The sequence below is a fragment of the Cyprinodon variegatus genome, unplaced genomic scaffold, assembly GCF_000732505.1.
Source record: "Cyprinodon variegatus isolate N-32 unplaced genomic scaffold, C_variegatus-1.0 Scaffold429, whole genome shotgun sequence".
Classification (NCBI taxonomy): Eukaryota; Metazoa; Chordata; class Actinopteri; order Cyprinodontiformes; family Cyprinodontidae; genus Cyprinodon; species Cyprinodon variegatus.
In genome coordinates this window covers 437,992-465,063 of record NW_015150882.1, presented here as the reverse complement: position 1 = coordinate 465,063, position 27,072 = coordinate 437,992, and the positions used below count along the sequence as shown (strand labels likewise).

The following is a 27,072-nucleotide window of genomic DNA, read 5'->3' as shown; positions in this document are numbered from 1 at the left end:
CTAAAATGTTGTAGGAGGATTGACCAATATTGGGAAAATGCAGCTTTACATAGTTTAAACGGCACATGAGTCTTGCTGAAAGTAATTTTGTTAAAAATAATACATTATTCAATTTTCTTTTTATGTTTTTTCCAAATAAATCAAAGAATATTCCTGCTGTTTTGCATGGGAACATGGGTGTGGTAGAAAGATTCCAGGATAATAAGGATAAAAAGAGAACAACTGAAGGCATAACAGATCCTTTGAGTGATAATGTGACAGTTATTTGGGGTCATCGCAGTTGGGAACCGATGATTTGGCTCCAAGATGTGAAGAAATAAGTGTTGAGACAGCAGTAGCAACACATTGTGATGAAAAATGTAGAATCCACCCAAGAGGGGAGACAGAAACGGAGTGAGAGCAGCACAGAGAGCAGAGTTATACCAAAGCAAACCATCACACCGCTTGTGCGTGGTGAACATTTCGGCGCTTCTAAAACAAAAAGGATCAAATAAAAAAATAAAAATCCCGGATCTGGGCTGACAGGAGGAAACTGGAGAAAGAGGCGAACCGGATCGACGCTTTAAAAAGCCGCCTGCTGCAGCTGATTCTTTAATTATTATTTTTGGATAAAGGGGGGGAGGCCAGTTTGCCGGTATTTTTATCTCTCCTCCCGCTTCAAAGCCGCCGGTATGAACAACTTGATGCGCTGAAGGTAACGCCGCTGAATTTTCTTTTTCCATTTCCTTCTCTTGCATCAATTTGATGCTGCGTGAAGCGATGATGCTGCTGATGCTGCTGCTGCATCGGTGGGCTTTGAATGTGTGAATCCTGCACGGGACTCTCCTCCTTGGCAATGGAAATCAGAGCCACCTCTTTATTTCTCTGCAATAATTACTGTGACAATAATAAATATGGCTTATTTTGGTGCCTGGGGTGAGGGTGCCAGTGGCTGTGATTTTGTATCTCCTGCTGCTGCAGCTCCTCAGCTCCAGACAGACTCAAGTAGCCTCAGCTGAAGAGGGGAAAAAACATAAAACAGCAAGCTGGCAAGTGCTGTATCACCCAACGCAAGCCAAAGGAGCTGCTGCATGTATGAGGGAAAGGGCATCCATCACACCAAGGAGCAGGGGCTTCCCAAGAACCGCCACATCCACACATTCGTCTGAGGACTGCTGAGAGCTTACAGCCCCCTCCTGATGGTTGTTGGAGGGCAGCCCTGATGCATCTTGTGCATGTGAAAACTCTCATTTTGCCATCGCTGTATCAACAGAAAGCAGACGGTGACTCTGTGTGTGTCATGTTAGAGGCTGGACTCTTGCCTGCTCACACCAGCTCTCTGCCAATATCTCTGACCTGCCCTGTCTGAGCCCTTTGTATGAGCATCTCCACCAGTGGTTTGTAGACATTACCTGTTGTCTAAGGATCAAACAACAACAACAACAAAACAGACTCCTCACATTTCTGTCAGCGTAGGACAGAGCAGAGGTCAAGATGCAGGTCTCCTTCGCATGCACTGAGCACAACCTGAAGAGCCGCAGTGAGGACCGTCTCTGTGGCCTCCGCACCGCCCCACCTCCAGGAGGAAGCAGTGGTGGAGGTGGTGGTGGAGGTGGTGGTGGCGGTGGTGGATCAGGAGGGGGCAGTGGTGGAGGAGGAGGTGGTGGTGGACAGGGGGGTAACGGTAACTACTCCTCTCAAGGGTCTGTGAAGAACAGGGAGGGCTCCGGGTCCCGCCAGACTCCACAGGGCCATGCCCACATGAAGGAGGCCATCGGGCGCCACAGCAACATGAAGTACAGGTGAGGATTGGGGACGTGTGCTTCAGGGGTGAAGGCTTGGCTCACATCAACAGGGTATCCCTTCAACCATTACAGAGGGACTGATTAGAGATTTGCTTTGACTTACTAATACACTGATTCCAATTTCTCTCAGAGAACTTGCCTTTCTAGCCCTCCTGCTGTGAGCAGTCATTAATTTTTGTTACTACTGGGAAAGGTGAAGCTACACCTTACCACTTTGTGTGTGGAAAGCATAGTGTGAGTCCATCCTTTTGGCACCTCCCCTGCTGCTTTAAACACAACAGAACTTACTGACTCACTGGAGGATGCCCTGCAAAAACTAAAATGGTTTTACCACATCTAACTTTTCATCAACACTAAATAAATTGCTAAATAAAAGCAGCTCAGGTGTTTTACTTCCTAAAAAGAATCATCAACATGCAGCCATTTTAACTTTCATCAAAAGTCTAATTTTTTCCAACATTTCATCATAAATAGCCCACCTGCAACACAGTAAACCTCACCTTGCTATGCCTAAACTCTGCATTACTCTATACTTACAGAGGACAGGCTGTATGGTAATAGAGTCAGATTTTGTTGGATGCTTGAGCAACAACTTACAATCCTTGATGGTAAGTTCAGAGCCGGCTCAAGCTTTAATGTGGCCCTAAGGGAAATAAAATTTTGTGGCCCTCTATTTCTGCTGTCTGATGATCAGATCAATAACATACCCACTATAGACTCATTACAGATCTGGTATGGGCATTTATAGTCTTCTATTTCTATGAACCTTGTATTGTTGCTAAAAGAAATACAATAAACTAGTTTATTCACTGTAAAAGGGTCACATGATTTATTATTTTTGGGTGTAACTGAAACAGCAACGTGCAGAAATAACCTGTAGTGCAAAAATAGTTTTCATACATGAAAATAACAAATTTAATTATACAAAAACAAACTTTATTAAATAATAGATACTTATATCTATTTTTTCTATCTGATAAAGCCTCCTATAAAAATGAGTGTGACATTCTGGCACCGTAAGCTTAATTAGCATGGCTTATTTTATTCCAAAAAACACGATCTTCGTGTAAAATCCACCTATTTTGATATGTTCAGATTTTCTTTATGTGCAATTAAATAATTATTAACAGTTATTATGTTTTAGCATCAAATATTTATTTTTAGATTCATCTTTACTTCCACTGATGTCATCTTCAAAGACCTCCCTGATACCGATAGCTAAGTTTGGCCCCTTCTTCCCTCTGTAACAGCTTCCTCTTAAAAGGACCACTAAACGTTGTTATCAGCAGTTAGCCGAGGTCACTAATGCTGATAGTAAGTGGAGAGGCTCCACTTTAACTGATGGCTAGTCAAGGCATTTCAACCAAAGCAATTTAAAATGTTCACAGTGAGATAACATACCTTTCAATAGAGAGGGCTGGGAAGTTTACACTGTTGTTCTCAGCCGAACTATGTCTGCGTTGTAACTCATCTGTCTTTGCTTTGTTTGCCTTTTTTTCTACCATTATCTGTCAATATTTTCAATAGAAGAACAAGACACCAAGGTGAAGGGAAAATCTTGAGAAGACCAATTTTAAAAATCTATCCGTCTCCTTGTAGAGAAGCTGGTGCCAACCAGTATCTACTGGGTGATTCATGGGCAAAACCCTGGACATGTTGCTATTCCATCACAACACTAGATTGTGGGAGAAAGTACACAGAGATAAACTTTGCATGTGCAAGAAAAAAAAGGAAAGTTGCAAACAGAAAGAGCCCATAGGCTCAGATTTGAACCTAATATCTTGTGGTTGCAAAGCCATAGTAACAACAACCCTGCCACCATGCAACCCAGCCATAGATCATTTTTAAACAGTCCTTATGCTCCACTTTCAAACTGACCCAGTTGCCTATTTTGAGAGTGGTTGTCATTTCCGAAACGAAATAAAAAAAATGGCATCTTCTTCCACTTTTTCTCAGGCAGACTAATCAATCCAGGAAGCCTCCGTCATTCGTTTCTTAAATTCGCAAACAGGGACATCGATTGGCTGAAAGGATAGTGGATACCTACTGTAATGGTCTCTTGCAAGACTTGGCCTCTTAGCCAGGTCTCCCTCGAAAAAGAGATTTCAACTCAAGGGACTTCCTGGTAAAATAAAGGTTAAATAAATAAATAAAATAAAGACTTTAGACAGTTAATTTCCCCTAATTTTGCATTGTTTCCTACCAATCTGGACATGCTTGATAATTCAAGCTGCTGGCGTAATTTTTATGCTTTTCAACAAAATCACATCTTTTTATTATAGTTCAGCTAATTGCTACTGATAGTAAGAGAATTCAAAAATTCAACTTATCCCTTTAGTTTCATAAACCAAAGGGGTGCCTAACAAGAAAAGTGTGGAAACCCCTTCCTTAAGCTTTAAAAGATCCCCAGATTATTCAATTGCATATAACAAGATTTGTGCAATTTAATGCATTCATGTTGCATTCAAGTATGTCCCGTATTGTCTTGTGAATACCAGCCTAATTTAGCACAACAAAGGATGATAGAGTGACACTAACTCTGGCTTTCTTAAACAGCAATCTGCACACATATGGAATAATTCGTGACAACTTCTCTTCAAATTATAATAATTTATTCAGGGAAATAAAATACAACTCCAAGATAAACATATTCCAGTGGACAACCCTTTACCTAAGCTAGTGAAATGACTACTAAAACAAAAGATATGATTATAGAACACTGTGTATAAAAAGACAACCTGAAATGTATTTATGCAATGATATCAAAGGTCAGTTTCAATTTCTATGTCTGACTTGAGAAATTTGAAATATTGTTCAAAGTAGCTTTAAAATATTTCAGGATAACAATAAATAAGTTTTCTACTTCACAATGCAAATACAATATTTATCAAATAATATTGAATAATAACATTTTAGAGATTTGACTCTTAATAGTGTGTTGAATAGCTCTATGAAAGATCAAACTGTGTGATGAGGTCATAAAGTGGTGAAGAGAAGCTGCTTGAAAACGCTAGTGATGTAGAGATCGACAGAGGAACGTGCGATACCATACTACTGAGCTACCATTAAAGTTTAAAAGATACAATTTACCATTATTAATATTGCTATTGATAATAATGGCACATTCTATTGCCCCAGGTAGTTAATGAGCTGGTTTTGAGCAGTTTAGTTTAATGAAAACACAAAATAATATCATATCTGTTTTTTAACCCTCATTAAAATAAAGTGTATCACAACTTTTTAAATACATAAAAAAAAATGCAAAATGGTTAGCAGCACGAACCATTGAATAAATGACTCAGTTAACACGCCCTTGTCTGATAGGCATGGAGCTGCAGCTGGGCTTGGACTGGCTGATTGGTGGTCGTGGCTTTGCTCTAGTTTTTGGAAGCATCTGCATGAATTGCAGACAGACAGGCAGCAGGGCTGCAGTTCCCACACTGACCTCTGCACTGGCACATTTGTGGAAGAAGTAACGTGTTTCACACACTGTTCACACATCCTGCCTTTGCTTGGCTCTACTTCTTTTCCACTGTAGAAAGAAAGATTACAGAAAGTATGTCTGTGGTTGGCTGCTTTGGTCATTGGCTATACTAAAAACAGACCAAGGGCTGCCTAACTTTGAAATCCAAATTGGAAAAGATTCTCTGACTTACCATCAAGTTGTAATTGGACAGTTTGTAGGTTAACTGACATGAAACCTGATATTTGACTTATTGAATATTTCAACAAAGTTAAATAATAATTTACTTCACCATAGAAGGCCATTGTTACTCTCTACCCATATGCATTTGGAATGCATTTGAATGAGGAAGGAATAAATAAATAAAAACAGCCCTGATTTTTTTTAGGGCGTAGTTCAATTGAAGATGAACATGGTATATTTTCAGGAACAGCTTTAAAAAAAGTTGCGTCAACACAAACGTACACAGCATCAGTGGAGACGTAGCAGTATATATGCTACCCTGTTTGGTGGCACTGCCACAGAATTACACCCAAGGCACTGACAAAAACACTGGGCATGCACAGATAGCTCATCTGAGGTAAGCGCTGCAACATAAAGTGTTGTATGCGGCTACAGATAGAGGAAGAGCTACAAGGTTTCATTGTGGTCATGTAAGCTGCATGAAACTGACGTTCTTTGATTTTACCACTTTGGGATCCTCTTTCAAAAATGATGGTTTATGCTCTCCCAAAATGTTGGCTTCATTTGTATAAACAGCTTGAACTGTGTTTGCCGTTTCACTTAATCTGGTCTCCATTTGGATAGATCCTAAAGTAACCACAATAAGCTAGTTTTGGGTGTTGCTTCCAAAAAAGGCTGCTTAAAGCTTTATAAAGTTCTGTTAAAAGATAGTAATGGCCAAATATCTCAACTAGAATGCAATGCAAAAAGAATGCTACTTAAGTGACACCCCCAAACACCAGACATCATTCAGACGTTAATTTTTAGGCTAAATATGGTCCTAAATCCATCTGAGATTTGATTCAGTCCAGAAACAATTGTTGAAAGTTGGGTTCTCTTAGGTCGGTCGGATTTAATCCCACTTTAGTCCAATAATAGACATTGAAAAGATGTTGAAAAGTCAACATCTTTTAAACAAGCTGAAAATAACGGCTTTTTACTTTTCAACCAAATGTAGACGTTTGGACGTGAATCATATAAAACTGTAACTGGAGCGTGTAACAAAAGTAATTTCCCTCTGGGATTATTAAAATATTTCTGATTCTGATGACGTCTTTTCTTTATGCTCGGTGGGAATTCTTCAAGAAAATATTGAGAATACATTCTAAATTAGGATTTAAATATAGATATAAAAAATACCTAGAATAAAGGTAATTTAAATGTAGGAACCAGGACAAAACAGTCCAAGTAAATCTAACAAGACTTTTTGTAGACCGGATCCAAACAAAAAAAACACAGGCATTTGGTGAGTTCAAGCTTTCTATGACAATAACACTCAATTTCCCAGTCGGGTCTTGTTATTTACCATTTCTACCAGTCTTTTTACTGAGGAGAGCATAAGGTGAAATGTAACCACCTACATATCCATTAGCTGGATGAGAAACAACTCAGAAAGTGCTCACTTTTTCTAACATTAAAATATGACATTAAAACCTAGAAACGCTTATGCTGATGGACGTAAATGCATAATCCATACTAAACAGCCCTCTACACTTAATTCAGATCTCGCTTTGGCCTCTCGCTGCAGATTAATGAAAATCCCAACTCCAGTAACAGCTTTTTCTTAAGGTCACTCAGCTTTAGAAGCATTCTTTTTCCCATAAAACAGCATTTCAGCTAAGCGTCCTCTGCATGGAAGACTTTCGCTGCCAAATCCAGCTCTGAGTCATCAAATAGGAACGAAATTTAGACAAACAGCACAAAATGACTTGTTTGTCTTAGATTCAGTTCCGTTTGATTGATTAGAGTCTTCACCATGGCAAGAATGGCAGCTTGTGCAGCTTTGACGCACAAGGCGTTTTTAAAAGGTGTTGAAAAATGAATATGTTTCTATGCATGCCCAATGTATAAGCTTTGATACAAGAACACAGCTCATATGTTTCTTTCAGTTTTACTGGAACAGTCAGTAACTGGGAGGAGAGTTTTAATGACCTGTTTTCCTGGTAATCAGGTTGATTGAATTCTTGCCATTCTCTTCAGGCAATTTGGTTCATTTAATTGGATGCTTAAAAAGGAAAAGAGGCTCAAAACAAAACTGGGATATCTCCTTTTCTGCCTCGTCCTTTTTAGAACTGCACTCACACTTCAGATGTAGTCATATTATTCTGCTTGTTCTGCCTTCTTCAAAGGAGTGTCACTAATAGGGAGCGCAGTGGCACAATAAGTCTATACAGCATATGGACAGCCAGTGTTGCCACTGGCAACTCCCCAGGCATTGCCTTTAGTTTTTTTCCTGGTTCTCTAATCAGTGAGGGAGGCAGTTACTCTTATCAGCCCTCTTTGCAACTGAACATTGCCAAAGCTGTCTTACAAATAAGATGGATTCTACCTCCACTCTGATGATGTAAAAACGAATGTACGAACATCTCTCCATAGTGTTTAAGCAAGATAGTTTATTTCTGCGCTGGTCTAGAAGGTTAGCCTAGCATGACACTGATTGAAGCCAAATGAGGACCACAAGAGAGCAGAAGTGAACAGTTGGCAGTGAGTTTCGATCTAATCCCATTTTCCAGATGGCTCACATCTTTCCCTCCATTCACCCTGTTTGACTACATGTTTACTAAGCCACTTCCTATCGGAATAAACTCTCTACTCATCATTCACCAGCAGGTGACAGATGACAACCCTGCTGTCCGTCGTAACTCCATTGAATCCCTTCAGCCTTTGATTCAAGCTCTTTACAGTGAAAAACAGCATTATAGTGTTTCTAATTGTGCGCCAACTTAGATTTATGAATACAAAAGCTTTTTCTAGGGACGTTTTGCTTTAGTCTGATACCTCAAATAGAAAACTGGGCTATATAGACCGAACCAAAATTTTTAAACCTACAACAAAGCCTTGGAAACTTAGTTGTAACTTTTAAAGGCGCAAAAAGGTGCATTTGTACAAAAAAAAAAGACTAAAATCTATATTTCATCATGATAAAATAAGGTGATTTAGACAAAACGTCTGATTGTTTAGTCCTCTTTGAGCCTAAATAGAATTCCACCCCTGGACACGATGAGCAGACATAAACAAATGTGGCACCATCTACTTACAGTGCTACTGAACTATCAGAAAACAGGATGGTGACTACTAGAGCCTACCTGACATTAATCAAACAAACCCATTTATAGCCACGCTTGTTCTAGTCAATCCTCCCCAGAGCCAGTGCATAAAAAAAAATAACCCTGATGCAGGGACACAGCATCAGGGTGAGAACCAATCCACTGTCTATCTTATTATAACGTTTCTATTTAGACTGTAGAGTAATAACAGCATTGCTATCACTAGTATCTGTATTAATAAGGATCTTTATTCACGCATTCATGAACTTAGCAGCCACATCTGAAATACCTAGCAGCTTTAGCTCCTGATTCAGTAAACACCAAAGCTCATAGTGTAATCTGAGCACTGTTGGAGTGTTATTCATGCTGGAATTAAATATTTTTTTTGCTTTTGTTCACTCTGGATCTTGGACCTTTCTTTCTTACATTGCTAGAAGGTGCTAACTGTAGGCTACTTCCTTATTTACCGCTCTGGAGATGCACGGTATTTTAGTTGTTATTTTAAATATAAACACAAACAGAGCATAACGCACAGAAAATAACACCCTAATATGCAAGCAGGACATGGTAATCTTTTTAGAAAAAACTTTTTATGCAACCAGAGTGAGTTAATGTTAGAGTAAAAAAAAATGTCAATGAATGTAAATAGGCATGACATTGTGTCACAAAGCCTCCAAGTGATGATTCCCCGTGGCTACTTAGCTAAGTAGACATCCATTTGGCCCACTGGTGTGCGTGAATGACTTTCACCCTGGAGTCTGGGGACCAAATCCGGCCCCCTGTTGATTACCTTGCAACATATGCACCTTGAAACTTTTTCAGATTTCCTTTGATTATAACCCCCAAGTTAGCAGCACATAAGTGTTGAAACAGAAAATGAAAAAGGGTGTGTGCCATCCACTTTCATTTAGCTCACTGATTTATTGGTATATAAAATCATCTCTACCAGCTTTTCACATACAGAAACCTGACATTTTATACCCATTCTTTTTTGCAAATTAACCCAAGCTTTTCAGACTAGATTGAATGCATCTTTTAACAGCATTTTGTATGTTTTGTCAAGTGGCCAACAATTATAAATCAGATTTAGATCAAAATATTCAGCCAGCCACTGTTGTGGAAAATGTAACTTTAAATTATTTTGCAGGATTGTCTGCTAAACACATTCATCTATTTTGAGATCCAGTTTAAGCATCTTCTCTGTCAAAAAAAAAATTATCTCCACAGCATGTTTATCAATTTTTTCCTTTATTGATAATGTTATATGTATTACAAATAGTTTGATATTAGTCTAAAAAAGACTGGATGTAGGCAATGAGATAATTCAATAGATATCTTAATAGAAATCTGATCAGTATCAACATAAAATATCTCCAATGCAAAGATCTACGACTTTACTGAACTATGATGCAGAACCCTGCAACATTCTGGGGGATGTAGGTAAAGGATAGGATTTCATCTCTCAACCTCTTACAGGATAAAGGGTAAAGGTTATGTTTATAAAAGGAATGGAACAATTTCAATTAATTTTTTTTAACCTGGTCCTTATTTTAAAAAATAAATAAATGAATAAACTTACTTCTATTTTTCTATCCGATATTAATGACGTTAAAGTTGTTGCTTTAAGGTGAGTAAATGAAATAACTTCACTGGGGTAATAATTCTTACAAGGAAAGGTACAGTATTTACTGTCAAGCAGATGATGTATCTCTCGAATTATTTTTAAAAGATAAGACCGAGGCAGTTATCTTGTTATCAAATACGGTTATTAAGATTCAAAGGGTAAAACATCTGCTTTTTATTGTTATTAATTTCCTTATCCTCTTGTAAACATAGATGTCTCAGTTAGATGGCTGGGCTAAGTGCCGCAGTTGGAGTCATACCAACATTAATTCCTCATAGAGACCAGCTAGTCTCTACACACAGACCATGAAATATTTTTGTTATTTAATTTTAGAATCAAGGTTAATCGGTTCATATCTTACCTTCAGTAGATAACCTTCTTGGTGTTTTCATTCAGTTGTCTCAAGGTAAAAAAAGAGCCAAGACCAACATCAGATTTGTTGTAGACTTCCTCCAATCATAAGCAGTAAAATGTATAACCCCCCCTTTATAAATATCCCTTTATATGTTTATCTACTTTTCATCTTCGTTTAGCAGTAACCAAGAATGACCTTTCGCAGGGTGTAAACCAATCAGCTATAACATTATGATGATTGACCGGTGAACAAAGTAACGCACACACTTTTCTTTTATGTATCCTTTTGTGGGCAAGAAATATTAGCCAGCAAGTGTATATTTTAATTATAGAATAAATGTGTTAGAAGTAGGAAAAAAAGACAAGACTGCAGATATTAGCATGTTCGATAGGCCGAATTTGCTTGATGACTCAGAATATCTCCAAAACTACTCCTTTGGTGAGAAGTCTCAGCAGAAGCTTAAGGTTCTGTTTAGCCTTTAAATCAGTTAATATCTTATCAACATTAGGTAACTCTCTTGGCATCATCATCATTTAGTATAAATCCAGATTAGTTGGTGCTGCAGGCTGAGGCCACCAGCTGGTTCAAAGTGGACTCATAATGTCTAAAAACCCCAGAAATGTCATAGTCGCTTATGTTGTCTAGGATTTCACTGCTATTTATACAAAAGCTGATAGTTGTTTATTTGGGAAATGATGGTTGGAGGCAAAACGCCTTTTTAGTGTAATCTTCCTGTGACTGATGTGGTAAAAACAGAACAATTAAAGCATTTTGGGTCAGGGTAAGGTGCCATTCACCATCTTCATCATTGTAATAAGTGTTTAAACTGAAAAAAGATCGACTGACCCCGGTGTTTTTAGGCAGATGCCGATACCGATTCCACCATAGATACACTTTAACTATGAGAGATGAAATGAGAAAAGAAAAATCCAGGAAATCACATTGTAGGATTTTTTTAAAGAATTTATTTGTAAATTATGGTCGTATCAGTTCTCAATTTTCAGAGTTAATTTTACTCTAATAAGAGATACATTTTTGATAATGTAAAACTATGTTGACGATTGTTATTGGACTCCTGAATCCTGCACCACAACTCCAAAGCCCACTGTTGCAGTTATTGCATGCATTTTAAGAGATGAAAGTCCCCAGACAGGTTGGTATTTCAGAAGAGCTCTGTGAAGTGTTAATTTAGCTGGAATTTAACTCAGCAGAAACATTATAACATTGTACTTTTTAAACATTGATTTTGCTGTGATAGGTTCTTAGTACGGGCAGCTATAAATTAGCATTAGTGAAAATCAATATTTTCATATTCCTTTTAGGGGAGTAAGGGCTTGTCCATAACAAAAATGTTTTTCACACTTGTGAAAATGTAAAAAACTGTTACGGACCCTTAAAGGTTGTCTTAGAAAAGTGAAAGTAATGCAAAAAGGAAAATATTTGAGTGTTTTGTTTTTTTTTTTATTGTTTTGCATTAACCTAACGTTACACATTTAGTTCCAAGAATGTTTAAAACAGAAAGATTACCTTCTGCACGTTTTTAACTTCAATTTCCAGTACCAGTAATGATTGTGTTTAAAATATCCATAAGATGGCAGTGAAAATTCTCCTGCATTATATTTTAGAGGTTAGAATTGTTGTTTTAAGACGATTGAAGTCAGTTTTGATGTTAAGCCCTGCTGAATGTCCCTAGGGATTTGTGATTCAAGATACATATTAACTCTTAACATTTTTACAGAAGGGTTAATTTACATTATTCAGGAAAAAAGCACTTTCTCACATCTGCATTCCCCTCTTTTTCCACTCTAAGGGTAAAATGCATAATATTACTTGTCGTGCCGCTGTTCCAAACAGATGTTGGTGAGTTAATGGCTGCAGGGCAAACTGTCACAGCAGCAGGCGTCTGAATCCATTTATGTTAATGCGATAGCAAAGTACAGTGCTCATGTAAGTAGCGAAGCATTCGACAAGATGACATGCAAAGAAAAAAAAAGTCAAACATCATTTAAATGTAAAAATCTTTGGCTGCAGAGTTCTGAAAGAACAGCAGGACATCAGGAAAGATTAAAGGACAGAGGACGCAGTCAGAGACCTTTCTGCTGTTTCTAAGTGTGAGGTCTTTGCCTTACGTGCTGAAAAGTTTCTTTTTCTTTTTTCTCAAATGAATATTTTAGTGTTTGAGGATAATCTGGCTCCAAGTGGTCGATCACAATATAACACGTTCTGACATTTTAACCTTCACTGCCTTGCAAAAGTTTTCATAACCTTGGAACTTTTCACATTCTGTCAGGTTGTAACTTCCAGCCACTGTAGAGGCCACCTTCTTTTTTACACTGTTTACACCCTTTCACTGAATTTCAGGGTTTGACCAAGAGATGACGCTTCTCTCTAGATCTTAATGCCCACAAATAATGACAGAAAGAATATTTTAGTACAAAGATTGATGTTTAAAAATTAATTGTACAGTAGGGGACCAGCCAAGGGCCCATCAAGGAAAGTGGGGAAATTTTGAATGGCTACTACTGTACCAAACACAAAGTAGCTCATTTGTATGCTGCAGTGCATTTACCTTCATCATGTTTGATTGTTATCACTAGTGCAAGTCTTTTGGGTGTGCAGAGGTCACCACTATTGGAAATAAAAGGTTTAGCTGAATGAATTTTCTAGCCTTCATGTTATGCTTCTACTAGCTTTACACTACAGTACTTAAATGTTTTGCCTTTTTTTTTTTCATTATGACTCAAGCTTAGTTAGATTAGATGGAAAACATCTCCTTTCAAATATTTTCTTTAAATCTGCTGTAGCCTCAACAAGGAACCCTGCAGAAGAAAAGCATCTCTAGAGCATGATTCTGCCACCACCATGTGTCACAGGGAGAGGTGGTCCTTAAGTGATGCCCAGTGTTAGGGTTCCTACAACAAAGCATATAGGATGTGAGTGAAAAAGTTTATTTCCGTCCTCATCTGACGAGAGCATCTTCTAAATGTCTGCTGCCTCACATACATAGAGGATCGGCAAACAAGACATGGCTCACTATCAGTAATGGCTTTCTTTTGTAATGAATTTTATACCTTGTATTTTTATAATGCTTTTCATTCATTAATGGCGTCTTACAAAACCGTTAAAACAAAGCAAAAATCAATAGTTCAATCAAGTGCTTTTGTTTTATTTATGGGTCTCAGAGTAGAATAGAGTAGAGTAGAATAGAACTTTATTGTTCTCGCAATTGAGAAATTAACTTGTGGCATTGGCTCTAATAAATAAATAGAAGGGTTGAATACATTTGCGCCCCAAATTTTTATTTGAAAATAAAAATAAGTAATATATGGTTTGTGGTTGTGATGTTAACATTGATGTAAGGCATAAACTTCAGTAATTGTTTCAGGACAGAATAAGAAATGTATGTAATTAACATTTACAAAGAAAACATCTGCTTTAAACTCTCACATAATGCTGGCTTTTATATCTTTATTTAAAAGATAGATTTAGCTGGAAGTATTTTATTTTTTAGGTCAAATTTGATTAATTTACTACAAGACATCAAAAAGTTTTTAGTTCTTTTCCATTTTGCTGTCAAAGCCAAACAACAGAACTGAGATCTTTTGAATCCCTACAAGTAGAAATTAGGTTGTTCAATTATTTCAGATAAAATATAACTAGAACCAAGTTGTTTTCTTTTTTGTGACTGTTGACCATTTTTAAACAGGTTTATTGCTGTTTCTTCTTTCATTTGCCACTAAATATCAGTAATACATTAAAAGAAAAAAATGCTTTTGACACAGCAGTCGTCATCATAATTTTTTCTTAAATTGTAATTAAGAAATGTGGCCCCCGTATTGTTGTAATGATTAATAATCAGTGGAAAACAAATGGCACACAGATCACAGTGTGCAGCTGCTGTAGCTCTGACCTTCAGCTCTCCTCTCTCTTCCACTCTCTGGATTTTTGTAGCTGAGTTTCCAGTTGGATGAACAGATTAGTGACTCACAGTGAGGGCCAGCATGTCTCAGGCAAAGCCCCACAGTATCTTAACTCGCTTCATTTCAGCCTGGCACATGATCAAAAAGGACCCAACCTATGAGACAAATTTTTTTTCTGCCCACTTATTTATTCAACTATAGTTAAATCCTAAACTCAACCCCAAAATCTCCAATTATAAGTCCTTTACCCGACCCGCAATTTTATAACCTGCCAAGCTTTAAGAGGTTTAAAGGCTAGTGTACTTGAAGAAGTACATAAAGCAGAAAACATAATCCCCCTCAGAATGCGAAGTGACCTCTGGGTCAGCGTTGTTTGACGAGGAATGGATTTGTCAATAATTAACTGCTGATGGCTGCAGCCGTCAGCAGAGCTGTTCTGGACAAAGAACATCATAATAGACAGAAGTACTCATCAATTTCACTGAATTGGCTGTTCTGTCAAAGTCAGACAGATATTTCCACCGTTTTACAAAGCACATCCTGGCATTTCAGTGTTTAGACAGTTTTAGACAGAGATTTAGGAATTAAGTAAAAATTATATGTAATAAACAGGATAGTTGAGGCTGAAATTTAGCACTCAGAACAGTAATGGGGGAAAGTTTTAATGAATGTATAGCAAAGTTGGAGGAAGTTATTCTGATGTTAACATGTGATATAGTAATGGCGATGTTCCTTCTAGCCATGTTTACATGCATAATAGGAACTTCTGGGAAGATGCTCCTGCAAAAACAGCTGATCAAAGTAAGTTTGCTATGTCAGAGCTGATTCGAAAAAAGTGTTTGCGCATTAACCCTTTTTCACAAAAGCTAAAAACCACCTGAAGTGAGCATAAAAACTTTTATTGCAAATTTAAGGGAGATTATCTGAATTGTGCTTTTTCCAACAAGCTTTTCTGATGTGATACTTCAAAATGTGCTTATGAAAAAGCTGATGGAAACACACCTTGAAAGTGGTATGGATAAACAAAATGGAAAAACAATAGAAATGAAAGATGAACTGAGAAACATCCCAGTTGCCATTTTTGATGAATTTTTAATTCACTGAGTTATCATTTATGAGGCAGCCGCCTGGGGAAACTGACACATTAATGTATTCGTCTTCCTCTGTGTGGCAGACATCATACAGCAGCGCAGTGTGGTGACCTTTTCACATAAAGGTTTTTTATTAACTCCTGAACTGGTCAGGATGACTCCCGGATTGACGGAAGCTTCCCACCCAGTTTCAGCCCAGAGCAGAGCTTAACATGAATATGTTGTTTTGTTTTTTCAAGATTTAAAATGTCCTATAACCTGCCTGCTTTATAAAATGTATTCTGAGCGGAGAGGTGAGTCACGACGACTTGGAAAATGTAGAAGATACTGTAGGTTTGGAGGAGGGCAGCAGAGATTGTGTGTCTATGCTTGGATGCGAGGGAAAGTGTGCGATTTTTGGCCTTTTTCCAATTTACTTCACTCTCAGCGTGTGTATTTTATAAATAGTATAGACCTATTTTTTAAACAGTTTTTTTGTACATCTCAGAATAAAAAAAATCTTCACATTACAAAAAAAAAAACAAAAAAAAAAACTTGTACAGTAAAACAGTTTATTAATAGTTTAAGTTTGTCTCAGAATCAAACATTCCAGTTTTGTCACTGAAAATAGGGGAACTGGCTTAATAAGTTACATTTTTTTGTCAGAGGAAAGGAACTTGGACATTTTCACATTATAAAGTGTGTTCATTTGGTAAACTTTAATTTAACTTAGGAATTCAACTACTGGATCAAACCCAACGTTCAGATGGTTGTTCTCACTTTTATCTCTATTGAGTTATTTTGTTTGTTTAGCATAAGGGGGTAGCGGCCTAGTGGTTAGGGCGTAGGGGTGGGAATCCTGACGTTGTGAGTCCGAAACCGCCTTAACCGCCCACTGCTCCCCAAGGTAATGAGTTAAATGCAGGGGTAAATTTCTACAATGTGAGATCAATAAAGTTCAAATATTATTATTAAGGATATTAACTAACAGTTTTTCAACAATGTATTATGTTTCCTCTAAATTTTTTTATTTCATTTTCAACAAACATGTGAACAGAAACCTCTCATGTGTACAGGTCCTTCTCAAAATACTTGCATATTGTGATAAAGTTCATTATTTTCCGTAATGTAATGATAAAACTTGAACATTCATATATTTTGATTCATTTCACACTGAAATATTACAGGTATTTTATTGCCTTAATATGGATGATTTTGGCATACAGCTCATGAAAACCCAAAATTCCTATCGCACAAAATTAGCATATTTCATCCAACCTATAAAAGAAAAGTGTTCTTAATAAAAAAAAAAGTCAACCTGCAAATAATTATGTACAGTTATCAATACTTGGTCGGTAATCCTTTGGCAAAAATGACTGCTTCAGTGCAGCGTGGCATGTAGGCGATCAGCCTGTGGCACTGCTCAGGTGTTATGGAGGCCCAGGATGCTTCGATAGCGGCCTTTAGCTCATCCTGAGTGTTGGGTCTTGCGTCTCTCAACTTTCTCTTCACATTATCCCACAGATTCTCTATGGGGTTCAGGTCAGGAGAGTTGGCAGGCCAATTGAGCACAGTGATACCATGGTCAGTAAACCATTAACCAGTGGTTTTGGCACTGTGAGCAGGTGTGTGAAAAATGAAATCTTCATCTCCATAAAGCTTTTCAGCAGATGGAAGCATTAATGCTCCAAAATCTAATAGCCAGCTGCATTGATCCTGCCCTTGATAAAACACAGTGGACCAACACCAGCAGCTGACATGGCACCTCAGACCATTACTGACTGTGGGTTCTTGACACTGGACTTCTGGCATTTTTGCATTTCCTTCTCCACAGTCTTCCTCCAGACTCTGGCTCCTTAATTTACAAATGATGTGCAAAACTGAGCAACAGTCCAATGCTGCTTCTCTGTAGCCCAGGTCAGGCGATGAACCAAGGTGGGAGTTTTAAAGTCCTCAGGAATCTTTTGCAGGTGTTTAGAGTTAATTTGTTGATTCAGATGATTAGGTGCATTTCGAAGTGCGTTTAGAGAGCTTTTTCATGATATACTAATTTTGTTTTCATGAGCTGTATGCCAAAATCATTATTATTAATGCCATAAAAGACCTGAAATATTTCAGTTAGTGTGCAATGAATCTAAAAGATATGAATGTTCAAGTTTTATCATTTTGGAAAATAATGAACTTCATCACAATATGCTAATATTTTAAGAAGGACCTGTATATGTAGTGAGAAGGCTGGACTTCTATGTCAGTACCATATGAATGTCATTCTCCACTTGTAAACATGTTCTATGTTTTGCTTTAAGTATATTTAAAGTGAAAAAAAAAGCCAGACTCACATATGTACATTATTGCCAAAGGGAAAAGGACTTTCAGAACCCTGTCAGCCAAGATGGACTGAAATTGGAAGCTTACATAGCTAGACTCAAAGTTCCCCCTTAGATCCACTTTTTTTTCATTTTGCTTGAATATATTATTATAAGTTATATTAAACAAATAAATATATTTCTCATTATGATAAAAAAAAATGCTGTTTTTTGCACTCTATACCTCACAGTTTAGATACTTGTTCATTTTTTAAAAGTTTTGGAATTATACTAGAGAACACTTTTCAGTTTTTCAGAAACTGGACTGAAGTCTAAGTTTCCAAAATTTTGGATGTTGTTAAATGCTTGAAAACCTTTTCATATCTCTCTTCTTTATTTGTTGGTCTTTGTGATGCTCCTAAACTGAGCTGTCTTTTTAAATTCTTAGGTATTGTGTTATTTCATATCCAGGAATCAGATTAAAAAGGGTGTTAGGAGCTCAAAATCATGCTGTACTATTTTAGATAGTACCTTAAGAGAAAGTTTGATAACCATGTATAATTTTCCATTTACCTCACTGTTATTTTGTGTTCATTTATTATATGAAATTCCACAAATAAAACTGTGAACAAAAAAATGGGGAAAATCCTGAATCTCCACTCAGTTTTAACAGAACTGAGGCTCCGCCAGCATCACATCTCCGAAGCTAATTAGTTTGAAAATTGTGAACAGGTGGCAGAAATATAAAAATAACATATAGCATGTGAGAAAAAAGCTTCTAAATTTGGGCAAACTTGACCCTTTGGAGATTAGAACACAGTGTTATTAAAAGATAACAGACATGCCATCGTGTTCCCACAGTCATTGCTCAGAAAATGCGTGTAAAAGCCCCGGCACAATCATACACACTGACATGGTTGTTATTAATATCTAGATGTGCTTCCCCTCCAGAGAAAAGCTTGCTCAGCATGCATGTGGCATTTTATGACAACTGTAAGAGAAAAGAAAAGAAATCCTCCATCATCTGCATCTAGCCATCTGTATCCAGCACCATCCTTCTGTCTTGGGTGAGAGCTAAGTGTAAATGTCAGCACAGGTTGAAACGCTGACTACATATGACAGCGCACCTGTGTGTAAGCATACCACTCTCTCTCTTTTTCTCATCAACAATTTATGCACGGCAGAGCCCAGTCTTTGTAATCATCTTGTTTGGGGATTATTATTTATGACAACAGGAAAAATGCAAATAAATGAACAAAAGCAGGAGGAGCATTCAGGGAGCCACATTCACAGAGGCCACACAGAAGCATCTGTGCACCCTGCTCACAAATGCATTCATGCATGTCCATATGTAGATCTTTCCCTGCGTTCAAGTGCATTTTCCATCGAGTGTGAACGTTCACAAATGACGGACGGCTTGCACATTTTAATTTTTTTTTTTGCACACAAAAAAAAGGCAGAGCAGTCTGCGGACATGCATTTGTGAACGTTTTAATACTAGATTTAGTGAAAGAGGGGCTGCCATGCAGGAGGGGGTGAGAGGAAAAGGAGTGAGCATGTGTCTCTCCAGACTCTCTGATAGTAATTTAGCAGACTGCAGCACTGCAGAGAGCTGTGGAGTTGAGTGGGTGGAGGGGCTGGCGGGGGTGGGGGGTGCAGTTGTCACAATGGAACAATGACGTCCTGCACTGCCCAGAAACAAACTAACTAAACCATATTTTATAGGACAGCAATCACACAGTTAACCCAGTTCTGCACGCCAAGCCACAGCATTCTGCTCCCGGCATTAACTGCAATAACTCCCAATATTCACCAAACATGCCACACGCTCGCAACACACTCCCATCCTTAAGAGGAATATTGAATATACAGTAAGCACACAGACAAAGACTTGCAGTTGTGTAACCACTCTCTTGGATGCTTGACATTCTCCTAATGCTGACTCATGTTTTGTTTTTGTGCTTGTCGCACATAATAACCTTTCTGTTTGTCACTGTGGAGAATTTTTGAAGAGGAAAGTATGGAAAGTGGCTTCTGTTATTATGCTTCAACTGTAAAATACATCTTTGCATACGGCTGTTAAAAATTTAACACACTTTGTAGTTTTCCATAAAATTTCTCTCACCAGGAGTAGTTGTACAATTTATGTTAGAAATTTAGATGCAATGAAAGTAATGTGGGCTTTTTATAATGATTTCGTAGTTTAGTTTTTTTTTTTTTCCCACTACAGGGTAAAATGATTTAACAGCAAGTGAAGTTTTATTTTCTACACAGTTTATCCAAATTATCCAATTAATTATAAATACAAACTCAAACAAATAGACAGAGCGACTTTTATTTGATTTGATGGGTCTCTAAATGCTGTAGAAAAACATACACTTTTTGTTGCTATCAACAACTTTTTAACATGATACTGGCTGGATATTTTACCATATCTTATCAGAAATAGCAGATTTATTTATTATTATTTTTTTAATTGGTTGGTTTCTTAAAACAAACACAGTTTTGAACCTCAGCACTTTGGCCATGCCAGAATTTTAATGTGAGCCTTTTTTTTTTATCCATAACAAAATCAACTTTAATGCATATTTAGGATCTTCCTCTAGTTGAAATACCAAACTAAGGCTCAGTATCAATTTAAATGTCAAGAATCTATTCGATTAAATAAGAAACTCAACCTAATCCGGTCTGATCTAAAATTATGTTGCTACCTGTTTGTATTAATATTCAGCAGCAAATTAATAAAGAAATATTAGTTAATGAAGGACGATGGAAAAAGTACTTTTTAAAAATCAACTGGTTTAAGGAATCGATTTTTAGGAATTAATTTGAGAATCATCTCAAAAATGATTGATTCAAGTAAAGTATTTTCAGTAGATCATCTTACAGTGGAAGATACTGGAGTAGAAGTATCCCTCTGCTAAGTAACGTTGACTAAATGTCAACATGGCCTTAAAGCCTCCATGTCCTCCTATTTAACCCTTTCAAAACCACCTATAGGCACATATGCAATGACACTTTTCTTAGGCACTACAAAGTATTATAATGTTATGAAATATTAAGTGGTTTCTGGTACCATAGCTCCAACCGAGAAGACACTTGCGTTTACTGCAATGACTAGTCCCTCAGTATGAGTGCCCCTTTTTTTATGATATCGCCTAGAAATGTGCTGTAACATTTGCATCAGCCTGCTTCAAGTAATTAGGCTTCAAAAGAGGAATGAGTTTATTAGCTTACAGAAAAAGAACGGTTGCTGTCACTGTGCAGATTATCTATTAAAAGTACTATTACCGTACTGCATGGGCAGGGCAATGCCATTTTAACAATGCACTCTGGATATGGTTTTAATAAAGGAATAATGGTAAGTTAAAAGCTTAAAAATTATTTCTAATATAGGCACTTTAATTGATGCAGACCAAGAAATTAGTTGGTTTTTCTTTGACTTTTATTGAACATTGTAAGCATGGCTGAACTTCCAGGTGCTGACTTGGGATGAACTTAACATGTTTTTTTAGGGGGAATTGTGAAACCCAGTGAGATAAATACAGAGCTTCTAAGCAATAAAGAAAGGACATGTTTGAGAAGGTTAATGTGAGGTCAATTCAAACTGCAGGCAGAGGCATTTTGTGTTTCTAAGTGGACATAATGACGAAAGAGGCTTACCTCCATATACCACAACTTCACTTGAGTCAATGACTGGATGCTTGAACCCTGCCATATTTGTTTAGCGAGGTATGTTCCGACAGGATGATGGTCCAAAACAACCTGTAAACTACAGTAGTTTTGGAATATCAACTATCCATCATTCTGCGTTTTGATGGCTAACCTGTTTACCTTTGAGATTATCTACTGTAAATTCTAAATGAACCACTTGTCCCCTGCTCTCAATGACCCTGAAATACAGCTTTAGCTTTACCGTAAAAACTAGAAAGAAATCTGACGTTAATTCCAACTAACACGGTTACACCAATGTGTCCTCCACGAAACCAGGCAGTTTAACAGATGGCCATTAGTAGCAAATGAGTCGGCCAACTCCCATGACTTTGATTAGTTTGGCTAATTATGCAGCCAATCACATGCAAAGAGAGAAAGCGACAAGGGACAATTAAGTTAAAAAAGACATTAATACAGAGACAAAGCAATGTAATATGATACAATATGATTGTTAGACAATAATAAATGTTTGCTTTTATGATAAACAGTAAATGGGCAACTGGGGGAACATAAAGGAGTCATCACTACATGTGTCACAAAACATGCAGCTAAGAGCCAATTTGAAAATGATATAAAAATGTGTGGTTCTAGACAGGGGCCATCAGGGGCCAGTGTCCTCTGTAGAACTAGTCATGGCCCATATACTGAAGACATAATGCTAAGTCATTTGCTTATGATGATATGGGCTGGTTTTTATTTGCAACCTGTAGGACCAGAGCTGCAACTGGCTCTCTGGCTCACTTAGTCAGCGGTAAACTATTGTCTTGCTAAATTTGGTTTGTTTTTTGTTCTGTTTTGGTTTTTTTGAGTGGGGCGTACATATTTTTTGAGCTCCCCCCCAAAAAAAGAAAAACCCTGGCCCCAAGGGTAAATTTGGTATGGAACCGCCACTGGATTTCTTGAATAACAGATCACATATATGCTATAAAAGAAACCCAGAGGTTTACATTAACTGCCTCAGTGTGAGAGAAGAAGGAGAGCTGTGTTTGGCTGATGAACCAGAGCCAGATTACCATACAAGGATTTAGCAATGCGCAAGCCCCACAAACACATTTTCACTTCATCTATCATCCGCGACCTTTAACCTGTGCGCTATTTGGACATGGTTTAATGTAACGACACAAACACTTTGCATCTGACACCCACTCGCGGAGCATAAACACACATGCGGCCCCACGCTGAACAAATGCTTACTTATGTAGGTTACTAAAAATAGTTCCACGTCGAGCAATAAAAATAGACCAGAAAAATAAAAGCGGGACTCGTTTGGCTGTGTCTAAATGCTATGACAGTCTGTCTGTCTTCATTTGGCCGTTTGTGGCGGACGCAGGCAGAGGAGGGGAAGAGATGAAAAGACGACTGAGTTTCACTGCAGTCCTGCTGTCCCTCCAGCCGGCTCCTCGGCTAATTGGGATGGGGAAAAGCTCATATGAAGGAGGAGGAAGAGGAGGACAGCAAACATTATGCCCACGTCAGCTGCAGCCATACAGGCTTCGGTGTTTGGAGAGATGCAGCTCCCTGCTTCTCCATGCCATCCCTTCAACACTCAGTTGTCCGATTAATCAGTGATCGCAAGCTGGGTAATGGACTCCTCTACAGCTTATGGAGCATTTTGGGTCATTTAAAGACTAGAGAACATTTTAGCAGAAGCTAAGGAGTGGTTTTACTGACCCACTGTGTTACATATACAGCTGTTCAGAGTTAATGGAATAAAAGTTCAGCTATTCCAAAATAATTAGGGTAGAAGTGTGACATTTATCCTCAGGCAGGAGAGACTTTTAGCTAGCTGCAGAGGAAGAGTTCATGCACAGAAAAGATGTTCAATTCAAGAAATACTTCATCAAGCCTTAAGGGAAATTAAATGTTGTAACTCATAGAGGTTTCTCCTACAAGGAAAGATCTCCTGTAGCAGTCTGTCTTTCAGCAGGCTGGAAGAAGCCTCTGACTGACAACTTTCTTGTTGTTAGACAGGCTGATAAGGAAGCTCAGGGTTTACCATGATGTTTTTCATTTAATGAATTGTTCTGTGTAAAATAATATCAAGAGGTTCTAGCTTTTTTAGGTAATTTGCTCTTATAGGTGCTCCAGCAGATAATAGAAGAGGTCAAACGCTCCACAACAACATTATAGATATGCAGCATCCTGCTACAAACACTGAAAGGCCTAAGCTGCCTCAAAATAGTGTCTGCTTCGTCCCTTCTTCTAGACAATTTTACAGCTACATCTCCAGTTCCTGTTTCTTTTTAAATCTACAATCCTCTCCCTTATTTTGCCTACATGGAGGATCAGATGGTTGGGTCACCAACTCCCTGTACTCAGCTTCTTGTCCATCTCTGATTAAAACAATGAGTGCAGTCTCATACTAAAAGTCAGAGCAAAAAGGAGTGGAGGGTGTGCCTGTGGTGCTCCTGTGCTGCTGACTACACTACCTGGTCACACAGTTGACTATTTGGTTTTATAAACGGTGGTCTGATTGTCAGGTAGTCTTTGATCCAAGTGATTGTTAATGCCTTCGCCTGAGTTTTTGATAAAGTAAGTCAGGCTGAATCGTTTTAAATGCACTGGAGAAATCAAAGAACATGATCCTAACAGTGCTAAATGACAGTGGGTTTGTTGGAGCAGGTGTAAGATGGCTTCATCAACTCCAACTCCACAGCCAGAGCAAACTGCTGTGGGTCCTGATTGCTGCTGGTTTGCTCAGGTGGTTCCACAGGACTCTCTCTAGGACCTTCATGATGTTAGATGTCAGGTCAACATCTTTATAGTCATTGAGGACTATTGGCTGATTTTTCTTTCGAATCAGAACAAGGCAGGAGGTGGTCCACAACACCGTCTCAAGGATCAGGCTAAGGTTGAAGAGTTGCTGTAGAATCCCACTGAGCCGCTCTGTGGGACTTTTTCATTACCTCAGTTTCTTTCTTTTTCAGCCCCTCAGTGGTTGTTTTTGTTTCAGATGGGGGTCCGGCTCCCTTGAATGGTTTCCAGGTGTGAACAATCTTTCTCACTGTTGGATTCCACATCATTTGGAAGTGGTTATAGAAACCACTCCAGGTTGATTGGCAGCCACATTTTTTTCTCTTAGATTACTGCCGATGTTATTCCTGTTTGGCACCATTTTTAACTTTACCTGTAAAGACTCAGTCTTACCTTCTAATAACAGTTTAAAAATATATATACATTTCATTTGCTGCATCAGGCTTTATATTTTCAATCTCACTTTCTTTAAAAAAATTAAAGCTCTCTTTATTTTTAACATGCTTCCTCTGGGTTTTCTCTTGTTGATCGTCTGAATATTGGATATTAAGAACTGACACTGATTTTTAAGTTGAGCTTACTGTTTTAAGATGAGTAAATACACAAAGAAATAAATGTCTCTTCCTGTCTCACAGGAACCTGGGTAAGTCCGGCCTTCGTGTTTCCTGCCTGGGGTTAGGTGAGTTGGTTTCAAGGCACTGAGAAATTCCTCTCTTTTTTTAAACACTCCACACTAACAAGCTGATCGCTTTTTTTCAGGCACCTGGGTGACATTTGGATCACAGATCTCAGATCAGGTGAGAGTTCTGCCTTTTATCTTGATTTCTCTGCCCTTTCTAACCCTCCCTGATTTTGTTTAATTGTCTGTGCGACTAAAACAAATCTTTGTGGGGTTTTATTTCCACCTGTGTCCCTTTGTCTGTTGTTCCATGTTTCCTACCTGCTTGCGTTTCTTTAGATGGCTGAAAACCTGATGACCCTCGCTTATGAAAATGGAATTAACCTGTTCGATACGGCAGAGGTGTATGCTTCTGGAAGGTCAGAACTAGAATACTTATCCTCTTATTGAGAAGTTAATTACATTTATTTCAAGTTTAGAAATTCTATTTTTTGAATGTTCTTTTTTTTTTTTTTTTTTTTAAAAAGGTTATTTTGGCATAAAAACATGTAGGATTCATTCTATTTTGTAAGAAAGAAAAGTGTGGGGAAATCTAAGTACTAGAAATATGTATATTTTATTAATAATTTCATGCCTCTAAAATTCAAGTTGGGATGAAGAACAACTAATTTCAGATTTTTTGCCCCACAGAGCGGAAATCACTTTAGGGAACATTATCAAAAAGAAAGGATGGAGGTAATGTTCATCTTATTATTTAATATCTGACTCACGTGGATGTAAAGACATTACTAATGTTGTTTTCTTGTTTTTTCGACATTAACCATCTGCTCAAATCCCTCCTTTAAAACCCAGTCCCAAGGGAACTTTATCCACTTTAGAAAACTACATAGCTTTAACCCCCTTAATGCATTAATGCACAAATTCAATGCATTTTAACGCAATAATATAACTTTTAATTTGCATTAACTAGTTATTGCTTTTTAATCTTGTGCAGATTGCAAAAATCCTGCTTTTAATTTCACCAGAGAAGAAATAAGCAGAATGTAAATGTACGCATTTTAAATACTAACTGACGCTTGTGTCCTTTTACAGGCGCTCAAGTTTTGTCATAACAACAAAAATCTACTGGGGAGGCCAGTAAGTATAACATTAAATAACAGTGCAGAGTTTATGTTTATTTATTTATTTTTTTTAATGCACTCATTGCTGGTTGGTTTTAATCATCAACAGAGCCGAAACAGAGCGAGGGCTCTCCAGAAAGCACATTATTGAAGGTAGGACATGTCATCTTTTCATCATGGTGACATAGTGACAATTAAGAGTCGTGATTCTTGATTGATTTTCAGTAAAATACATTTTTCACATTGTAATCACCTCCCACATTGTTTTATAATCTTTTATGAGGATGCCTGTCTTATTTTTCATCAAAAACTAACTTCTTAGTTGAATGAATGTCTGTTTTTTGTAAATGCATTTTTAATGTCAGACAAAAAAAGAAAGAGGGATAAAAAATTTTTTTTATCAACTCAGACTTAAGAATTTTGATTTGTTACTACAGTAGCATAACTGGAAGCAAAACATTTAGAAGATACAACTAATAAATACTGGTTTTTTTTATTTAATGCCAACAATGGATTCACTACATAATTCATGAATTTTTAACTGATTGTACTTAAAGAGGCAGATTGTACCCTATAAAGGGTAAAATATAGAAACCTGTGTGTTAGATTTAGCATTCTTTGAATGTTGAGATCAATGTTTAACTGCTCAGAACTATTGTTTATTATATTGCTCTTTTTATTGCTCAAACAATATTTATCCTTGAGGCTTGAATTTATTTACATGCATCTAAAAAAAATTGTTTGTATTTTAGCTTTTTTGGTGCCACACAAAGATTGTTACTTTGACTGTTGCACAAAAAGAAAATAAAAAAAATAGGTTTAATCTGAAGCAGTTATAACGGTCAATGATAGCATAAAAATGGCTAAAGGTTCCTAGATCTACACTGAGTGTGTTGTAATAACTGCCATTGGGGGAATGCAAATATTTTCTTGAGTATTTGCAATATACAAAGAGTTTGTTATATAATAGGGATTGAGGGGTTGACAGAAATCTGTTAATTGTGTGAACATTACAGCTGTTAACCACTTAAATTTAGACTTTTATTGTCATTTTGTATACACATAGTGTATAC

At 37.5% G+C, this 27,072-nt stretch overlaps 1 protein-coding gene across 1 annotated transcript in view; it reads left to right on the top strand.

Annotated features, from left to right (window-relative positions):
• The first annotated feature begins 384 nt into the window (after positions 1 to 384).
• The window catches only part of LOC107093496 (voltage-gated potassium channel subunit beta-2-like), a 34,781-nt gene continuing 8,093 nt past the window's right edge, over positions 385 to 27,072 (top strand). The window contains exons 1-7 of the mRNA XM_015388593.1: positions 385 to 1,781; positions 24,895 to 24,938; positions 25,019 to 25,056; positions 25,218 to 25,297; positions 25,569 to 25,613; positions 25,971 to 26,015; positions 26,109 to 26,152. Coding sequence (XP_015244079.1) covers positions 1,474 to 1,781; positions 24,895 to 24,938; positions 25,019 to 25,056; positions 25,218 to 25,297; positions 25,569 to 25,613; positions 25,971 to 26,015; positions 26,109 to 26,152 — 604 coding nt within the window. The 5' untranslated portion in view covers positions 385 to 1,473. The remainder of the gene's footprint in view (positions 1,782 to 24,894; positions 24,939 to 25,018; positions 25,057 to 25,217; positions 25,298 to 25,568; positions 25,614 to 25,970; positions 26,016 to 26,108; positions 26,153 to 27,072) is intronic.